The sequence below is a fragment of the Chionomys nivalis genome, chromosome 26 (genome assembly GCF_950005125.1).
Source record: "Chionomys nivalis chromosome 26, mChiNiv1.1, whole genome shotgun sequence".
NCBI lineage: Eukaryota > Metazoa > Chordata > Mammalia > Rodentia > Cricetidae > Chionomys > Chionomys nivalis.
This window is the reverse complement of record NC_080111.1, coordinates 30,757,934-30,779,079: the sequence shown is the minus strand read 5'-3', so window position 1 is coordinate 30,779,079 and position 21,146 is coordinate 30,757,934. Positions and strand designations below refer to the sequence as shown.

The 21,146-nt window shown below is 39.3% G+C and overlaps 1 protein-coding gene across 2 annotated transcripts in view; it reads right to left on the bottom strand.

The window, feature by feature from the left end:
• The window catches only part of Abcb1 (ATP binding cassette subfamily B member 1), a 164,083-nt gene that overhangs the window by 35,869 nt on the left and 107,068 nt on the right, over window positions 1-21,146 (bottom strand). For both annotated transcript variants that reach the window (XM_057758772.1, XM_057758773.1), the window contains exons 5-9: window positions 16,635-16,686; window positions 14,453-14,644; window positions 13,513-13,684; window positions 5,339-5,463; window positions 2,223-2,394 (exon numbers count right to left, since the gene is read on the bottom strand). In XM_057758772.1, coding sequence (XP_057614755.1) covers window positions 2,223-2,394; window positions 5,339-5,463; window positions 13,513-13,684; window positions 14,453-14,644; window positions 16,635-16,686 — 713 coding nt within the window. The remainder of the gene's footprint in view (window positions 1-2,222; window positions 2,395-5,338; window positions 5,464-13,512; window positions 13,685-14,452; window positions 14,645-16,634; window positions 16,687-21,146) is intronic.

Here is a 21,146-nt window from a genome sequence, read left to right as displayed (position 1 = left end):
GGAGTTACTTTAATAAAAATATTTGTCTGTAAGGGCTTAGCATTATTTACCTCTGTTGGAAGATGGTGGGAACTAACATCATCCATTACTTCTAGATCATTCAGGAATTATTTTTGCTCAATAATTTGGAGGGAAGAGGCTTTTGCTAAGTGAGTCTGTATTTGTTACTCTTTATAGCACTAACAAGCAGGTCACATGATTCCTGTCACACATTTGGCAGAAGGCGTAACAGAGATTTGAAGAGTGTTAATGATTGCTCAAACCTTACAGTTAGTAGGTAGTGTAGTTGGAATTTGAAATCTATTGGGTCTGATATCAAATTCTGCAGTCTCTGTTCTAAATGCTGTTTGTGAAACAGCTTTAGACTCCATGAATATGAAATTGAAAGTACTATTCCTAGAGTCAGGGCTACAGATCAGTGGTACAAACATATGTTAGGCAATATTCAGTAAAATAAAGTAAAATCAGATTCTTTATATCAAAATTAAGCAGTTTATATCTTATTGCAATTTAGGTTTATCCAGGTTCAGTATCACAAACAAAACAAAAACTATCTTGGTAAAATCTGTCCATATCTAAAAAGCTTCACATATAAAGCACAGTTCAAACAACAATAAGAACAAAAACAAAAAAAAAAAAAAAAAAAAGGAGTAACTATGAAATTCATGTTACATATCTGAATCCCAAGAATGGGAACTACTTTAAGGGATTCAAAGAATTATGGTTTGTCGTTAACTCTGTCTCTTTGTGGTTAGCCTGAGACAAAGAAACAGAATGAATTTTCTAATAAGATACATATTCAGTTTGATTGCAAATAATTTCAACACCTTAAAATAAAATAACGTCAAGGGTAAAGTCTTTAATTCTAAAATGCAGAAAATATTTGTGATGGTTAATACTGATTGTCAGCTTGATAGAATCTAGAATCGCCTAGAAGACCCTACCCACTGAAGGCTTCAATCCATTTGAAAGGAGAAAGCATAAACGGAGAATGCCAGTGAGGGGTTCCCTGCTGGAAACCAACCTCCTAGGAGAGTGTTTCTCTACAAGCAGCCTGAAAGGTATGCGGAGGTCAGTGACTGCAACTGTGGCCCAAGGGTGCTGAGCAAACCGTGAACTGGCAACAGACTTGATAGCATCATCCCCAGGGTAGATACAATAGTGGTTGAGGGGGCGTGAAGGTTTCAGAACGTCACTAAGTGGAGCAAGCTTGGATTCCTAGCAAGGAGGCCCTGAAAGATCATGTGTAAAGCTGTAAGTGAAGCCTGACTTGAAATGGAGACTCCAAGACATTGAGGATGGTAGGTAAGACTGTTAGGCAGAGATGGTGCAAGAGATATGAGCACTACAGAGAAGAAACCGGAAGGATGGGATGACCCAAGGCTTCGGAGTCAAGATGATTTCATCAGAAGGCCCAGATGCCTCACATAGCAATGTGGGCTTTGGTATTTTCTCTATTTGGGTTCAGGCATGTGATCTTTCCTTGCTGTCTCCGTGCTTCCCTTTTGGAATATGAACATTTATTCTGTGCCAATGTATATGGAATATGTAACTTAAAATATGATGTAATAGGGGTTCAGATAAAACACTGCCTGAGTCTCAGAAGAGACTATATTTATACTTTTGAACAGATATTGCCGGGACTAACAAAGACTATTGAGACTTTCAGACTGAATGTCTTTTGTATATGGGACAGCTCTGAGCCTATAAAGGCAAGGGAGGGAATGTTGTGGCTTAAAAAATTATATATTTGGGTATCAAGTTGGCAAGGGGTAGAACTGTGATGGTTAATTTTGCCAAATTGATGGGATTTAGAACTCTAATAGAGTTTGAGTATAAATTCAACCTATACTTTTCTATGTGTGAATAGTGAAAAGGTAAAAAACTTTAGTAGCAAGTTTGATACAAAGAAAAAAATTTCATCAAATGAAAATTCAAGCTGCAGAAGTTGGTAATGTTGATATTTAGGGGTTGCAATTCCAAAGCCTACATTGCTATGTAGGATATCTGGAACTCCAGATGGAAATGGCACTAAGGTTAATATTTAGGCCATAGTAGAAATTGTACAACAGATCTACAGGCAAAATTGGTGCATTTACTTTTCTTTCAACTCTTTAACCTAATAATGCATATCTCTAGCATTTAACACTTATTCAAAGTATACTTTTTTCAATACCACTCAGTTACATTAGAACGTCTCTTTTGATTCATGTGTAACTTACAGTGAGCACTTGTCCAATGGAATATTCTTTCGAGATGACCAAGGAAGTCCCGTACCAGAATGCCAGAGCATATGATGCGTAGATAAGAAGGAAAGCTGCGCCTATGGAAATGTTGGCTGTGATAGCTTTCTTTATCCCAAGCTTTTTAGCTTCTTCTAAATTGTTATTGTACCTGGCAGAAAGAAGGGAAGTAATTATGTAGACTTATAAACCTTATGGAAATATGTTGGTGTAACATGATTGCTATTGGTCAGTTGGAATGTGCCCAACCCTATAGGACACATGTATTTTCTCCATGTACTGACATTATGATATGTCATTCCTATTTTATCCTCTTCTTGTAGAAAGTGATATTGGGGTGTGTAGAGAGTATTTTTCTTGTGGAAATCTTCTAAAAGTTCCTTCCTTCCTTCTGTCTTTCTTTCCTTGGTTTTTATTTGTTTTTTTTGTTTGTTTGTTTTTTGTTTTTTTGTTTTTTTTGGTTTTTCGAGACAGGGTTTCTCTGTGGTTTTGGAGCCTGTCCTGGAACTAGCTCTTGTAGACCAGGCTGGTCTCGAACTCACAGAGATCCGCCTGCCTCTGCCTCCCAAGTGCTGGGATTAAAGGCGTGCGCCACCACCGCCTGGCTTTTCCTTGGTTTTTAGAGACAGAGTTTCTCAGTGTAGCCTTGGCTGTCCTGGAACTCACTCTGTAGACCAGACTGTCCTGGAACTCACAGAGATTCACCTGCCTCTGCCTCTGCCTCCAGAGTACTGGGATTCAAAGTGTGCATCACCACTGCCTAGCCTAAAAGTTCTTTTTATGTAAGCCTTAGAAACAGTGCAACCAGTGAAGCGATGTTTAGCTAGCTTCTAGAATGTGTATTATTTCATAAATAAGAGAGAAGACACAAAAAGCAATTATTTTTCATTCAAAATATAAATTTTTAAAAATTAATTAATAGAAGGGATTGAATGTTAGAAAATCCTAAACACAAGAAGATCATTTAAGTCTCTACAATTTTGGGAAGCTTTTGGACAGATTGCTTCCTAAATTGTCTCCTTCTAGAATTATTGAAATGATCGATCACAGGATAACACACGTAAGGGCTATTAAAGCTCTACACTATTTTTGCATTTAAATAACCTATAGAAATTTTCTTCCCCCACAGCTGTTTTAAAACCGTTGACCTATTAATTTGTTCTTTTTACGAGCAGCCTCATCTTTTATACTTTGCACATATTGCTTATGCATCCTTCCTATGAATGTCCCCTGTTGTGTAAGGAAACGTAGGATGGTAGGCTATAACATGCATCAAAGACAGAAAAAAAGCCCGTCAATAGCTCTGTAACCTATTTATGGAGCAAATCTTAGAGAATACCTTAAGACAGTGGTTCTCCTTCTTCTTAATGCTGCGATTTAGGGAATACATACAGATACCAGATAAATACAAATACCAGATAGATACAGATAAATGGAAATAAAGGGATAGAAGAGGAAATAAACAAGCATTACTGCGTTTACATGGGTCTTTTTAAAGATTAGCTTGTACATGAACATGTCACTGATGTGAAGCCAGGCATAAAAATCATCCATTCATTAGAGGCTCTAGCAGGGAAATGATAATTAAAAATGAATATGTAATTAACAAAACAGTGCCTAGAAAACATTCTCAATTATCACGAAGAAAGGTGTTAATTATGCAAGTAGTTATTTATATAATTGCTCAAGTAGCACTTTTGGTTAAGCAAACAAATCAGTACCAATGGAAAAATATTTATAAGACACAAGTGAGGAAAAAACATGCAAACAAATTTTGGGTGTGGGAGCATTCTTTGTCAAGGTCTTATTTACAGGCTCAGGGTGACCTGGAACTCGGGGTCTTCTTGTCTCAACTCCCCAAGTGCTAGGGTGATAGGCACAGGCCACCACACCCAGAAAGAAAGCACTTTTTGAGAACAACACTGTCCTACTGAATTAAAGGCCTTCACAATTATAGTTAAACTTTTATTACAAAAGAGGTAAATTCCTCATCACCAGCTATTTTGAAGAGAAAGTCAGACAAAGACTGATGCTGAACTAGAAAGATAATCTAAAGATATGTATGTTTGGTTTAATAATAATCGGTGGACAGCAGGATGGCTGTTGCCTACAAACTTGCCAACCTGAGTTTGACTCATGCAACCCCACGGTGGAAGGAGAGAAGCAGCTCCTGCAAGCTGTCCTGTGACTCTGGTGTGCACCCGTGTGTGTGTTCAAGCACATACCAGCTCACTCTGACATGCGCACCCCACAGCGAATGAATTGAAATGTAAAATTTAAAAAGATTACAAAATCTTGTCAGTTCTAATTCTGAGTTCAATTCCAACTCCCAGAGCTTCCCATCGCCGCCTTGTCCCTACCTCTAGGTCAGGTTAACATCCACTGCTGTCTGTGACCCCACCCTTTGAATGTTCTCATCTCCTCACCAGGACCCGTCCAGACAGAGGAACAGATGTATAAACTCCTCAGATTCACACCTTAGGACAAGCCCATGCCCTTGGTTGTGGGTGCCACAAGTGCCCGGAAACACTCATTTACTCTTAAGAGACTCCAGGTTTAGTATAATGGGACAAATAATGATCATCAGAGACATAAAACACATTTCAGCCTTAGGAAATTATTTTATGGCAATAACCATCTAGAAAATGTTAGAATATCCTTTGAATAGAAGCTATAAGAAGAATACAAGTACAATGGTGAGTTTTCCAGAATTTTACTGATGCCATTATATATATGACATCATAAAATTATATATATATTGAGTTAAGAAAATGATGAGGCTGGAGAGATGGCTCAATAATTAAGAATCATGGCAGCTCTTCCAGAGGACCTGGGGTTCAATTTACAGCATCCACATGGCAGCTCACAATTGTCTATAACTCTAGTTCCCGGGGATCAGACACCCTCGCACAGATATACATGTAGGCAATACACCCAATGCACATAAAATTAAAACATAAATAAATAAAATAAAAAAAATTCTAGAGACTCTTTTTAAAAAAAATAAGAAAAATATCATATTTAACACTGCCATCCTAAATGACATGTGGAATCATAAAATTAATATTTCTATCAACTTGAAAAAAACTTCAAACCTTTCAAGTTCTTTCTTTTGTCCTCCAAATGCAATCACAGTTCTGATGGCCGCTAAGACTTCTTCGGCAACTGCTCCTGCTTTCGCATATGCTTGAAGCTCTTTATCAGTAAATGAAGATAATATCTGTTTAAAAATGCAACATCAGATTATTAAAAAATTAACAGTTATAAATAAACAATGCTGGTTGAATATTAATACTTGTGAATAATTAAAATCTTTCAGTTGTCTTTGGCCATGATATTCTATTAGTGCATATGTGTGTGTGTGTGTGTGTGTGTGCGTGTATCACCATTAAGATATCCCAAGTTCCTTTTTCTTCCATTATTTTTTTTTTGACAATGAAGATATAAAACAAATTAGATGAACCACAAGATTTCCTATGAGTATTTCATGGTTAATCATCAAAGCAACAATTGGAACTTTGGGAGATGTTAAATTTCAGAAAAGAAAATATTTACCATGTACCACAATATAATCATAAGCCATTATAGAAAATGGTTTTATGGCTAGGACATACAGTATTCCCAGAAACTCTTCTGTTTCAGAAGTGTTAGGGTGGGAGACTAGAAGAATGTAGAGGACCAAACTACAGTTTCCTCTGCTGGTGATGCCTGGAAAAAGAGCATATTCTCACCTACCAGGAACGTTTTTTTCTTTGTTTTTGGTTTTGTTTGTTTGTTTTGTTTTGTTTTGTTTGAACGATGCTCTTTGATCTGTCTGTATGATTCCTGAGCACTTATAAACACATAGGATCTCATTTAGTCTTTGCAATTATAAAGGGAAATGGGTTTTCCTAGCTTATATAGAAGGAAATGGAAACTTGACAGGTAAGGAACTAGGTAGTGAGCGGAATGTCCAGGATTCAAGTCTGAGTGCATGTAGTCAAAGCTTGGATTAACATCTGAACTATTACGACAGCTGGATCAGTTTGTATGGGGAAAGGACCAAGCTTACCATCTGCACAGGAATGACAAAGTTATCAGCCATCTAAATAAGTATTGTGCACACTACTTCACAAAGTTCTGACTTCACAGCATTACACCCTTTCAGTATGCAATCTATTCTCACTATTTAAGTAATAGGAATCGATTCTTTCTTGTTGGTAAAAGACTCAAAGCCTTTTTATTTTCATAGTGCATTTCTTCTTTTCTTGTGTGTTGAAACAAGAGGAGCAACCATAGACACAGGAGCAGGGTGATGAAGGGAAACGGACGTTTAGCAATAATGTCTATATGTAGATATTATCCCGAAGGTATCAGTCTTCATTGCTGCCTGAAACAAATCCCCCTGGTTATCCAGACCTCAAAGATGTCCCAAAGCCATCCCGTTAGGGCTGCCCCACACTACTGAATCTTTGGAAGTTCTGGATCCGAGGTAGGCTGGTGAGAACTGACCCTGAGCAAGCAGGGTTGCAAAATGCATGGGCTCACATGACATGCTTAAGGGATGCTTCTCCCTTTCTCCTTACTCCCTGTGGCACTCACAGCGGAGGCCATCACCAACAGCATTAGTAATATTTTTGAATTAGGCATTAAATTGAGCTATTTTAATTTATTAATCTTTCCAAAATATTTCTCGATTCAAGAAATCTTTTTCCACCTATGCCCTTCCTTAATTATATGGAGACATGAATATGAAAAAAATTAGTATAAATTTTTTTCCTCATAAGAGATCATAGCTGTTAAGAAAAGAAAACATTTTCTTGGGGAAACCCATGGAAGAGGAGGCAAAAAGAGTTTAGGAGACAGAGGGGATGGAGCGCACCAGGAGAACAAGACCCTCTGAACCAGCGTGACCAAAGCTGATGTGAACTCACAGAGACTAAAGCAGCATCCACAGCGCTGGCCCAAGACTGCGCCAGGTCCTTTGCATATATATGATGGCTTCCAGTTTAGTGTTTTTATGGGAATCCTGAATCTGTGAACAAGTGGGTTTCTGTTTCTTGTGCCTTCTCTTGGGCACGTCTTCTGTTTGTCTGCTTTGTCCAATTCCAATGTGTTAGATTTTATCTTAATCTATTTTATTATTATCCCTTGGAAGCTTGTTTGTTTCCTAATGACAGTCAGAAAAGATCCAGATGGGAGGGTAGGTGGGGAGAAGCTTGGAGGAGTCGAAGGAGGAAAAACTGTAATCAAGATATTAAGTGAGGAGAAAATCTACTTTCAATAAAAGTCAGAAAACTTTTAATCTTTTCTCAGGGATACAAAAATCCACCTTCAAATAACTTCTAACATAAAGCAATGGAAAGTTAAAAGGCGTCTAATATAGGTAATTTTATATTCAATTTAATACATCAGAAACAATATTTTAAACTATTACAGGTGCTCTGACCACATTTAAATCCAGTATTTCCATTTCTCAATGTACGCTTTTGTTTTACTGTTTTACAAATACCTTGGGCTCTTTAATGACTCTGAGATACTTATGCGGTCACATAAGTAGAAAGCAATACGTTGATTGACATTACATATGTCCTCTATCCAGTCCCCAATAGTAACATTTTGAAAATTACAGGAATACTATTACAACCAATTTTTTTTTTTTTTTTTTTTTTTGAGACAGAGTTTCTCTGTAGCTTTTGAGCTTGCCCCGGAACTTGCTCTGTAGACTAGGCTGGCCTCAAACTCATGGAGATCTGCTTATCTCTGCCTCTCAAGTGCTGGGATTAAAGGTGTGAGCCACCACTGCCCAGCCACAACTAGGAATTTAACACTAATACTTCAAAATTATTCACTCTAACCAATTTATACACATGTGAGTTTATTCCCAGGAAACATTGTGACCTATATAAATCAGAGTGACTGTCATTTAAGTCAAGCTGCTTTTTTATAGCCCCCACCACCTCTGTCCTTCCTCTCCTCTTCCTAACATCTCTAATTTACAGAATCCACTAATCTGTGGTCATCTTTACATCATTTAAGAATGCTGTAGGTGGTATGTGCCTTAAATCCACAAACTCCGGAGGCAGAGACAGGCAAACCTCTGAGTTTAAGACTAGCCTGGTTTACAGAGGGAGTTCCAGGATAACCATGTCAAGAAAAACCATGTCTCAAAAAAAAAAAAAAAAAAAAAAACCAACAACAAAAAGAATGTTCTATAAATGCAATCAAATAGTATGTTACTCTTGGGGCTAGGATTAACTCACGTGACATAATTCTCTGGACTACACAGCTTGCTGCATGTATCAGCAATACTTTGTTGGGTGGTACATGCACTGTTTGTCTAACTCATCTGTTGAAGGAAATCTGGACATTTTTTCCAGACAGGGTTAATATGAATATAGTAGCTATAAACTACAATGTCTAGGTTTTCATGTCAGCATCACGGGGCTGGAGAAATGGCTTAGTGGTTAAGAGCACTGACTGCTCTTCCAGAGGACCAGGGTTCAATTCCCAGCAACCACATGGCAGCTTACAACTGTCTGAAAATCCAGTTCCAGGAGATCTGACACCTTCACACCAATGCACATAAAGATAAATAAATCATAAAAAAATTTAAAAGGAAAAAAGCATCACTTCCTTTCCTTGCAGATAAATGTGTGGGAGTGTGGTTGCTAGGTCAAACGATAGCTGCGTGTTTGGTTTTGTAACAAACAGTTGAGGAGCTGAGGGAACGCTCCATGGTTAAGAATATGTACTGTTCTTTCAGAGGCCCGAGGTAGATTTCTAGCATCCACACCAGGTAGCTCACAACTAACTGTAACTCTAGCTCCAAAGACTTTGGCACCCTTTTCTGGCCTCTGCCGGTATCAGACATGGTGTATTTACCTTGTGGTGGTTTGGGCCATAGGGCGTGGCACTTTAGGAGGTGTGGCCTTGTTGGAGGAAGTGTGTTAATGGGGATGGGCTTTGAGGGTTCAAAGTCAGTCCCAGTGTCTCTCTCTTCCTGCTGCCTGCTAATCCAGATGCAGAGCTCGGTGCCTTGTCCTGCACCATGTCTCCCTGCAGGTCACCATGCTTCCTGCAATGACTATAATAGACTAAACCTTTGAATCCACAGGGCAGCCCCAATTAAATGTCTGCTTTTAAAAGAGTTGCTGTGGTCATGTGTCTCTTCACAGCAACAGGACTGAGACACACATGCAAGTAAAGCACTTATACACATTTTTTTAAAGTCTTAAACAATAGCAAGATTAGCTTTTAAAGTTGTGCCACAACTCTTTGAGAGATCCGGCATTTGACATTTCACATTTCTGTTTCAGCCACTCTGGGATAAGTTCAATGATACGTCATTGTGGTTTAATGATGCTTAGCAACTTTCCATCTGATACCCCCTTCTCTGTCTCTGTCTATATATAATACATACGATGTTTATATAGAGCATAATATATACATTGCCTCCTACAATACACATATGATCTCAGAGGCTTGGGCATGCGGGTGTAGCTCACTGGTAAAGCACTTGCATAGCTTGTGTTAATCCCTGTACTCAATCCTAAGCATCAGGAAGCAAAATTAGCTGGATATTTACACAGGTCTGTTTCTTGGTTTCCTATGTTCTATGATCTGCTTGTCTAGTCTTCCATTGATTTTAGTAATGACAGAGTAATTTGCAATATCGGGTGGACTTCTTTCTGCAACTTTATCCTTGTCAATGTCATTTTATCTCTTTTAGTGCCCGTGAATTTACTTGTAATTTTTATGATACACTCACTTGCATATGGCTACAAAAGTCCTTAATGAAATTTATAGAAATTGCCAACTTCTAAGTTGGTTTAGAAAAAACTGATAACTTTTTTACACTGAGTTTTAAATCATGACTGCACTGTGTCTCTTTGTTCAGTCATCCTTGATTTCCTATCAACATTTAATAATTTTCAGTATGCAGATCCTTTTTTGTTTTTTGTGACCAGGTTTTTGCATAGAAGCCCTAAGCCATCGCTGTCCTGAAACTAGCAGACCAGGCCGCCCTCAAATTCACAGAGATCTTCCCACGTCTGCCTTCTGAGCGCTGGGATTAAGGGTGTGTACCACCATCACTGCCCAGGTCACGATGCAGATCTTATATTTTCAAGAAATTACCTAAGTTTTATATTATATCAGAATGATTGCGAAAGGTATTATTTCAGCATTAATTTCTACACATTCATCACTATCTGTGAAAAAAATGCAGTTGATATGGTATTCTGTGACCTTTCTATACAGTTTTTACGTAGGTTACTTTGTAGACTCCTTGGAATTCTATGGAAAATCGTGTTATCCATAGTTTTATTTCTTCCTCAGCAATCTATATGTCTTTTTACTTCTCTTGCCTGACAACAGCAGCTAGAGTTCCAGGGCTTCAATGAAAAAGAAGTCAGAATAGATTCCCTTGTTTTATTCCCAATCTGGTGGCGAAGATGTCTTTTTACCATTCAGGTATCTATGGGGGTTGCCTAAGTGGCCTCTATAGGACTTAAGTGACATTCTTCTATTCTTACCTGCTGAGAGTTAACATCAGGGAGTGCTAGATAATGTCAAATGCTCTGTTAGATGATATGATCACTTATTTTCTTTAGCATACAGTAGGGCAGATTACATAGATTTTCAAGTGCCATATCATTATTACATAGCTGAAATAAATCTCATGTGGTCATAATACATAATTTTTTTTTTTTCGAGACAGGGTTTCTCTGTAGTTTTGGTGCCTGTCCTGGAACTAGCTCTTCTAGACCAGGCTGGCCTCGAACTCCCAGAGATCCACTTGCCTCTGCCTCCCGAGTGCTGGGATTAAAGGCGTGCGCCACCACCGCCCGGCTACATAATTATTTTTATATACAGCTGCATTTACCTTGCTATCAGTCAAATTCCCCAATGCAGGATTATTTTTTCCTTCTTTGATTTATCAAAAAACTTTCTTATTCCTTTTGATTTTATTGTAAGATAACTTTTAGTTTTGATATAGTCTGTTATGAATTTCTTTGATTTTATCCTGCTTAGGATCAGATTAATTTCTTGCATCTGATTATTGTGTTTGTCAGTCACTGTGTCTGCAATTCTTCCTAAAGCTCTACGCTTTTCCTTTTCTTGTGAGACTCATGGAGATGATATGAATATGTCTCACATGACCCTGAGGCTCTCTTCACTTTCTGTCTTTCAGATTCACTTATTCTAAATATTCTATACTCTACTCTATCATTTCCATTTGCATAGACTCAACTTATTCTACAGCATAACTCTTTTTGCTGTTATCTCTCTCAGTTCACTAATGTTGCTTTTTATCTTTTAAATATTTTCCTATTTTTTAGCTGGTGAGTTTTGGCTGCTGCCTTAAAGGAATTTAAACAAATAAAACATTTTTATGGTAGTTATTTTAAAATTATACTCTGATAATTCCAATATCTTATTTACTTCAGTGTGTGGATCAGTAAAGTGTGTGTGGGGGGGGGTATTTGTGTGCATTTCCTGGTTGAGGGCATGACAGGGGCCTATCACATTCTATACATTTTGTCCATATTAGGGAAGCAGGACACATATACTTTTTAATATGGTCAAAACCTAAGATTAAAAAAATGCAGAAAATGATATCAAACGATTTTCAAAGAGCATAGATTAAGATAAAAGTCTCAACAGATAACCAAGGGCTCCCTTTATTAAATAAGTAGTATCAGAAGCAATGCAAGATTAATTATTAAAAAACTAAGTAATGGTCTGCTTTCCCAACTTAGAGTAGATATCAATATACTTTAGTTTTTCATTAAGTTCTGTTGTGAAGAATTTGCACCTAATTTGATCAATGTTCTACTAAACAGAAAAATCAATTAAGACAAGCAGCTCTGCCAGCTTTCGGCTGATAACCATCGGTAACACCGTTTCCATCGTGTTCCCGAGTAGCAAATCAGCAGCATTCAGGACTTCAGTTACTCTGTCTGCTAAATGAGCTAATGCCTGTGCTTCGGCTGTATCTGGTGAATCTAGAAAATGCCTAATAAAGGAAGCTACTGTTTGCAATAATAAAGCAGCACCTGTTAGAAAGGGGTGATCCAAAAACTTCTCACCAGTTACAGCCTGACTTACTATGTGTAAGGCTTCATTTTGGTTGGATTTTCATTTCTTTTAATTTTTATTACATGTAACCTCATGAAAATCTAAATACTGGGCCAATCTCTCCACTACATAGCTACACTTACATCAAATGATTTCATAAAATAAATTACATGCTGACCTAGACATGGGAGATTAATCGCAAAATTATGAGCGGCATGTGGATGGAGTGAAGAGAACGTCTGTGTCTCCATGATGGAAAGAGATAACTAGAGGCTACAGATTTAAATGTGTCCTTGGCTGGACAGTACTTCCATCAACTAGTTGTACTGCAATGGATTTAAATATATATGTATTTAAATATATATTCACACATACGCATATGTATACAGAATCATTTGTACCTATGACAAAAAAATAAAATCCGTTTATAGAATAAACAAATCTATATACATACAAAATACTAAAACTGAAAACTGAATGAGGCATTTAGTCTTTCCTGAATTTGAACCTCTATTTTCTGAAGAAAATGGCACTATGATACTTCATTATGGTGGTGGTTTAACTGAGAATGACCCTAATGGGCTCATATATTTGAATACATGGTACCCGGTTGATGGAACTGTTTGGGAAGGGTTAGAAAGGGTGTTCTTGTTGGAGGAGATGCGTCACTGGGGGTAGATTTTGAGGTTTAAACAAACCATGCCATTCCCAATTAGGGCTCCACACCCCACTCTGCCTTGTGTTTGCAGATAAACATGGAACCCTCAGCTCCAGCTCCAGCTCCAGCCATGCCTACCTGACCACTGCCAGGTACTCCGCCATGACGGTGATGGACTAACCCTCAGAAACTGTAAGAAAGCCCCCCAACTCTTCCTTATATAAGTTCCTTTGGTCATAGTGTCTCTTCATAGCAATAGAAAAGAAACCAAGATTGATGTTTACAGACTTTATGGGGTCACATCTTTTCCCATGAAGGTCAAGGATAAGTTTAAAATTTCCTTCCCTTTTTTTCATTTCTTTTTACAAATATTCTCATGGCCAAGGGCAGCATGAAGCACTATGGGGTTATCTCAGCTTAGCCTACTGATGCTTTAACAGAAAGTGAAAAATCACATATAAAATTCACAGCCATGGTTATTATGGTTCAAAGATTCTCCCAAGAATCATGGGAAAGAGCTTAAAACCTGGACTCACAGACTTCACCTACCTTTGCCCAGATGCCAGCTGACAATCCAAGAACAGGGCTAATGGCCAAAATCACAAGAGTTAACTTCCAGCCACGAGTAAAGCCTATTATAAAACCACCAAAAAATGTGGCCATTGCCTGAAAGAACATTCCAATTTTGTCACCAATGCCTTCATTAATTTTGGAGACATCACTAAAAGAAGAAAGATTGTGTTACAAGTAATGTCAGAACTGCAAACACGGGATTTTTCTACTGAGACTAGTGTTGTTTTGTTGGGAAGGACCACATTAACTTGTGCCTAGGATCTTTGTATTTGCCTGGCCCTGGGCAAATACATCTGGGGAGCCGTGATGAAGGAAAGCTGTCATTTCCAGTGGGAGGTTTGTCCTTAACAGTATTTTGTGCCCAACGTGACCTCAGAATATAGACATGGGATGTCTAGAACAATTCACTGTGAGATTTCAAACTGCTCAGAGATATGTGTATCGTTCAGTTCATTGTGTCTTCTGTGAAGCAGAGGCTAACTGGACAGGAGCTCCCTCCTTCTTTCCAATGTCTTCCAAGGACACCATGGAGACCCAGCAGGATGGTACTCAGTGGGGCTGGACAGACCACACTGCTGCTCCCTGCAACCACTGCTCTGCTCACCATGGAGCCCAAGCAGGATGGTACTCAATGGGGCTGGACAGGCCACACTGCTGCTCCCTGCAATCATTGCTCTGTTCACTCTGCATTTGACTCTGCCAGTCTGGTCCCTCACTGAGTGCCAGGCAAGCAGCAGCTCCGCCCTCCATCTCTGCCAGTGCACTGGGAACAAGAAGCTGTGGAAGACACAGGTACTGCTCACAAGGCTTTACTCTGCTCACTGACACACTGACACTTCTAACAGGGTGGTGGTATCTACTTCACAGCATGGAGAACAAAAGTGTATCTGACTTCAGCAGAAAACTAGATACTCACTCTGTGAGCCGGGTGTTGAGCTCCCCAACGTCATGCACGTCAAACCAGCCTATCTCCTGACTCATTATCGCGTGGAAAAACTTCTGTCTAATTTTGTGTATTTGTCTTCCAGCCGCCAAGCACCAAAATGAAACCTGAATGTAGGCAACTATGAGCACGCCAGCACCGATCCCCGTGTAATAGTAGGCGTACCTGAAAAACAAGAACACCGTGGTGCCGGTTCTGACCGGTCCTTCCCTCTGAACACAGCTGAGCCTTACTTCTTCAGCTCTCTGGGGATCCCACCGTCCTTAACAGACAGGAAGGGGTGGTAAGGAGCAGAGCTGCCATGTCAGCATCTGACTACATCTGTACTAATGTAGAGGAATGGTTAACAGTTGTCGCTGCACTGGGGAAAATCCCACCTCTTCACTGAACTACAATGTAAACTTAGGCTGGCTGCTTAATAACTCCAGCTTCCATTATATTATGAAAAAAATAGAAGAAATACAGTGTGTCTGAAACGTACTCTGGCCAGGTCTGGTGCACAGTAACTACTCGGAGGATGCCAGTGATTTTGAAAGATCGTCAGTGCACAGGCACATAAGTTAACATGAACAGTTGGAGTCCTGTCTGCTTTTATTACATCAGTAGCAACTGATGAAGCCTTTAGGATGGTCTCTGCACCATGGGAGAGGGAAAGATGTGATGGACTTGTTAGAAAGAGGAATCAAGAGGTGGAGATGGTCTCCTGCTCTTTTGAACTATTAGTTTAGCAGAGCTTGGAAGATGACTGACAAATAAAATTGATAGTGTTCCCGTGTTATCTAATCCACTGGCTATTGAGAGCTAATCTAAAATGTTCAATAAATCAAATGGCTTCCCTCCCAGTTGAAACATTTAACCACGTCTTCTAGAAAAGCTGAGCAAGAGTTTTCTTGCTGTGTTTCTATAGCTAAAGATCCCATGGCTTCACTAAGCACTCTGAATGTAGGTTAAATAGAAACGCTGTGTCTTATGATTGTTTTTCTGGTGCTTGTGATGGAACCTCACGTCTCATCCATGCTAGGAAAATGCTCTACCATCAAACCACACCTCTTTCAAAGCAAATATCCTAAAATTAATTAAAGGATGCCATTTGGCATATTTTAAAATGTTCTTTACTTGCCATCTTTGAATAAGAATGCTTATATTAAGTACTAGGTTTAAAAATAGATGTATAACACACAACTAGCCTTTTATGTTATGTTCATAACCTCAAGAGCAACCTATCAGAATGTTGTTAAGCAAGTCATCATTCAAGCTGCATCTTATAAACTATACTTATTAAAGATGTTATTGGAACATTAAATTTTAGTTAATAGATAACTGTATAATTAATTACTGTGTAAATGATAATGCAAGAAAGAGTTCAAAGCAAGTTCCATTTAACAAATAGAACTTATACATGATGAAATACTGAAGTGCTTTACTGTAATGCATTTTAAGACTAGTAAATTTTACTATTTAAGAGAGTAGACTTTCCCCATATTAAAAATATGCTTCATTATAGTAAATATTTATAAATATTTCATTTTCATCTTTCCAAATGTTATTGTATCTCGACTTTCTTTACAACTATCAGAGAAGTCATAGTGAAGTACAGAGCCATTACCATCTGATTCACCAACACATACCTTTGTACATCTGTTACAAGCTAGCCCACAGAATAAATGTCAATGTACATAAATCATTAACAAAATAAAAAGTCTGCCCATGTCATTTAAGGCCAGAGTGACTATTTCTTCTGGGATGTTGTTTTTTCCTATTTAGCATGAGTTTAAAGGATTTCTGTTTACTTATCTTACTTATCATTATATCATGACTGGAAATAGCCAGGAAACAAACTACTTACTAGGGAACGATTGAAAACAATTATTGTGAATTCAAATATAGCTAAGGGGCTTTCCACTCCTCTAATTCCCCTGCATATGCTATTTCATCTTTGCAAGTACATACGTAAGTCTAATTGAAGTTCGAACTTAACTTAGAACATTTTATGATATAAACACTTTGCTTTAAAAAATATCTCTAATGGATCTTCCAAGAAAACTAATAGTCTCAAAACTTCTAATCATACTATTATAATGCAAACTATAACTACATTACCGTAACTATAGCAATGCAGAAAAGAGTAATAGCAATAAGGATAATGTATACTTACGTGGTCATCTCATCCTCCAGGCCGCTAAGAATGTCTGAAGCGTTGTATTGAACTGGAATGACACAAAACAAACACAAACACTTGATGTTTCTTTGGATCCCATTAAAACCCAGCATACAGAAATAAACTGTGATAAAATAGTTTACATAAGCAACCCCAACAATTCTACCAAGGAACCTCTACAACTCATAAACACTTTCAGTAATGTAGCAGGATACAAGATTAACTCAAAAAATCAGTACCTCCCCCTTACACAGATGATAAATGGGCTGAAAAAGAAATCAGAGAAATATCACCCTTCACAATATCCACAAAGACCATAAAATATTTCTGAGTAACTCTAACCAAACAAGTGAAAGACTTGTATGACAAGAACTTTAAATCTTTGAAGAAATTGAAGAAGACACCAGAAAGTGCAACAATCTCTCATGCTCTTGGGTAGGTAGAGTTAACATAGTAAAAATGGTGAGCTTACCAAAAGCAATCTACAGATTCAACGTAATGCCCATCAAAATCCCAGCAAAATTCTTTACAGACCTCGAAAGAATGGTACTCAACTTCATATGGAAAAGCAAAAAAGCCAGGATAGCCAAAACAATCCTGTACCATAAAGAAACTTCTACCAGGCAGTGGTGGCGCATGCCTTTAATCCCAGCACTCGGGAGGCAGAGGCAGGTGGATCTTTGTGAGTTCAAGGTCAGCCTGGTCTCCAAGAGCTAGTTCCAGGGCAGGCTCCAAAGCTACAGAGAAACCCTGTCCAAAAACCCAAAACAAACAAACAAACAAAAAGAACAGACACAGAATATCCAGGAAAGAGAAGCCAGTATCTGGCTACCTATGCAGACCCCAGAGTGAGACCTCAGAAATGGAATGGTTACATAGTGTATTGAGAAGACATCCACAGGATAGCACCCAGAGCCTCCTTGGACCTGGGGAAATTCAGATTCTAGTGCTCACAAGGGAGGGGAACAAAAAAGTTTGAGTCAATTCCTGTGTGGATGGTGCCAAACATCATTTGGCCCTCTCATCTGCAGTTATGTTGTGGGCTGGAGTGTACCTCAATGATAGAGACCACCCATGTGCTAAGCCTTGGTTCAATCCCCATCAGTCTACAAAACACAGATATGCTGGTCTCAGGTAAAAGCCACACTAAAATATCTAAGCTATCCTAAACAATTGCCACTTTAGATAAAGAGGCACTCAGAATTTAAATTATGTTATAAAATGAAACGGGTTTTTTTTTTTTGTACACTTGGGTTCTGAAATATCACATTCATTATGCAAATTTTCAGACTCAACTCACAGCCCTTTGCCATTCCCACCTTCCAGAACTCTCTCTGATTCCACAGAACCCACTTCTGAGCACACCAAGGAATTTACTGTTCCCCAAGTGTTCTGTTAACATTACCGACTTTTTCCTCAGCACTTTTTTCATTTTCTGTCTTAACTTGATTATTGTTTACTATTTTTCCCTCCGGAAAATACACCTCCTTCACAAATAAGCCAAAAAATGACCCCTTCTCCAATGACTTCGCCATAGCATAGTGGCTCACCCTGTCACAGAATTTCACAGCAACTGACACATGATTAAAGTTTCTAAGTCAATGTGGACTGAAAGTATGACCACTTCTAGCTGGCCCCTCTCATTCTTCGGGGTGGGAACTGAGAAAAACCGGGCTATCTTTGTTCTTTGTGTCCCCATGCTCAGCTAGCTGTGTCACTATAACCCAGCCTGTTCCAAAGATGGGAAAGGAGTCTCAGAAAGCCACCACCACGCACGCCTTTAATCCCAGCACTGGGGAGGCAGAGGCAGGCGGATCTCTGTGAGCTAGAGGCCAGCCTGGTCTACAGAGCGAGTTCTAGGACAGGTTCCACAGCTATTAAAAACCCCTCTCTTGAAAAACCAAAATAATAAATAAATCAATAAAGTCACCACCCATGCCAGACAATTTATCAAAAATAGCTAATCCAAGAATTCGTCTCCTTGTATTGTTAAGAGTCACATAATATAAATATGATAATAATCTACCGGATTCTATGTGGTGAGGACAGCCTTTTGTAAACTCAAGTCAGACCCCAGAGAATCTTCATTGTGTACTCTCTGCCATTTAGGGATTACATCATGTTTCAATTTTATCCAAATGAAGCACCTCAGAATGTTTAGAAATGTCAATTACTGAGCACTTAGGAAAAGTATAAATGAAAAATATGTGACATGAATGTATATATTTAGGAATATTTATGTCCGTATGTAATAATTTATGAGATGGAGACTATACATTTGAAAGACAAAAAGAATGGGTCTCCCCCCCCCATATGGGGGGAAGAGGAAAGGGAGAAATGACATAATTACATTATAATCTCAAAAAATAAATATTTTAAAAATTATAAAGAACTAAAAAGGTGGGGAAATGTGACATGAATACATTAGTAAGCTTTCCTTACTGAGAAGTTGAAGTTATATTAGAAGTATTATCCTTTTTTATTTTTGTTACTAACCATTTCATTTTTTTAATAATGAAACAATTCTCCTATTCCAGAAGCAATTTCTGAGGAGGAAAAGCTTCCCTATAAACATAAATTAAGAGGGTGTTTTTCAAGCCACCTTTCACATGGCCTTGTTTCCTGGCACTAGGTATGCCTAGAATGAGAGCCGCCCTTTCTAATCCCACCAGTTACTGTTCTAGCAGGGAGTTCGTCCACCTTTAAGTCCCAAATTTCATGAGACGGGGCGATACCACCGCTGAAAACTCTAGCCAAGGTTGTCTACGAACTTCCTTTTTATCCCTTAGGATTTTCCCCCACCCAAGAAAGAGCAACCTCTGAACCAGGTGATCAGAGTAACGACTCCCATAAGCACAGCAGTGACGTAACTATACCACCACTGTGAGAAGACAGATGTGCACAAACAGGTGGGGTCGGAACCACCCCAAGTCGGCCACGAGATGAAGTCCAGGAGAGTGAGGTTTATGGGACAGGTGGGGCTGAGCAGAGCGTGTCACACGAGCCACTGAATGCAGACTGAACTTACTCCACGTTATGGGAAAACACTGGAACCCAAGTGCTTTCTGTTTTTGAAAAACTCATTGTGACATCATGCGGAGAATTGGACAAAGGCAGGCAAGAATTAGAACATAGCAAGGTAGACAGAGCTGTGTGTGAGGAAGATGGCAGACACAGGGTGTAGCTGGGGCATGAGAAGGCTGGATTCTCACAGGGAGCTCAGCATCGTGGAAGGTGCCAGGAGAACAGGCCAACAGAGGAGAGCCCAGCTCTGGATTCTTTCAGTTTGGGCTGTTTCTCTTTGAGATCTTTTTCCTGGTGCGTTTTCATGGCAGATGTCATTTAAGATGCCACTGGAGAGTTTGCTGATTGAAAAGACACAGTACGTCATAGACATGTATGATCTACAAGGCCTCTTTTATTTCTCAAACATTGTGATTCCAGATTTCAGGACGCTCCATCAGCCATAAGCAGGAGAAACTGGACCTTTAGCCAGGAGATCCATTTCCCACACATCTGTCCTGAGGGGAGCCTGCCCTCAGCCCAGTGGGCTAACTGCCAGCAACACAGATGAAATAGCAGCTACAATCTCCCACCTCTGCTCTTCTCCCCTCTGAAGAGCTTGGCTGCTGGCTGGGTGTTGATCCTCTCACCGAGACCTAACCACCTTCCAAAGCCTCTGCCTCCCAACACCCTTACGGCAAGAGTCATGATGGCCCAGCTGATGTTAAAGGACGTAAGCGCTCAGACCATAGCACTGTCCGCCCTTACACATAGGTCACTTGTGTCCTTAAAGAGGTCAGAAACAATTCATGTCTAGGTGATGGAGAAATGAAGCAATATGAGACATGATAGAGTTGGAAAAGGGACCACTACATAAAATATGGTGTTCCTGAAAAAAAACCTCATGTTTTGCTGGTGGAAATGAATGGGTCATGACAGCCCTATCCTGAGCTGTGGGTTAATCCACAGATAGACTCACACTTTGAAGACATTCTTGGGGAGGATGGGAATCTTAACGGGTGGGGACTAATGGAAAGAAACGGGAGATGAGGGAAGTAAAGTAGCTGGGAGAGGGCCATTGAAGAGTATCTTGGCCTTGGGCTGGACCCTCCCCCTCCCCATGTGTCTGTGTTTGTCCCTCTATCTGCATCTCCTGGCCATCATGAGGGGAACAGCCCACCTTCCTCATGCCCTCTTGCTACCATAATTTCCACTTTTCCTCTGCTCTAAAGCAACTGATCCAACTAAACTTGAAATAAAATCTCTGAAACTGGGTAGGAAGAAATGGGACAGTCCCTTCCTTTACGAGCTTTCTCTCAGGACTTGTCTCAGCAAAGGAAAACAGATGAACTTGACGTGCACACTTGATTGCTGCTCATCAGAAGTCAGTTCTTCTAGCTTCAAGAAGTCAGCTAGGTCAAATTTCAACAAGTGAATAATTTCTTTATTGACAGCTGACTTCAACTGCTCTCCCCTCATACTGTGTCCACAGCATGTCTAGTTAAC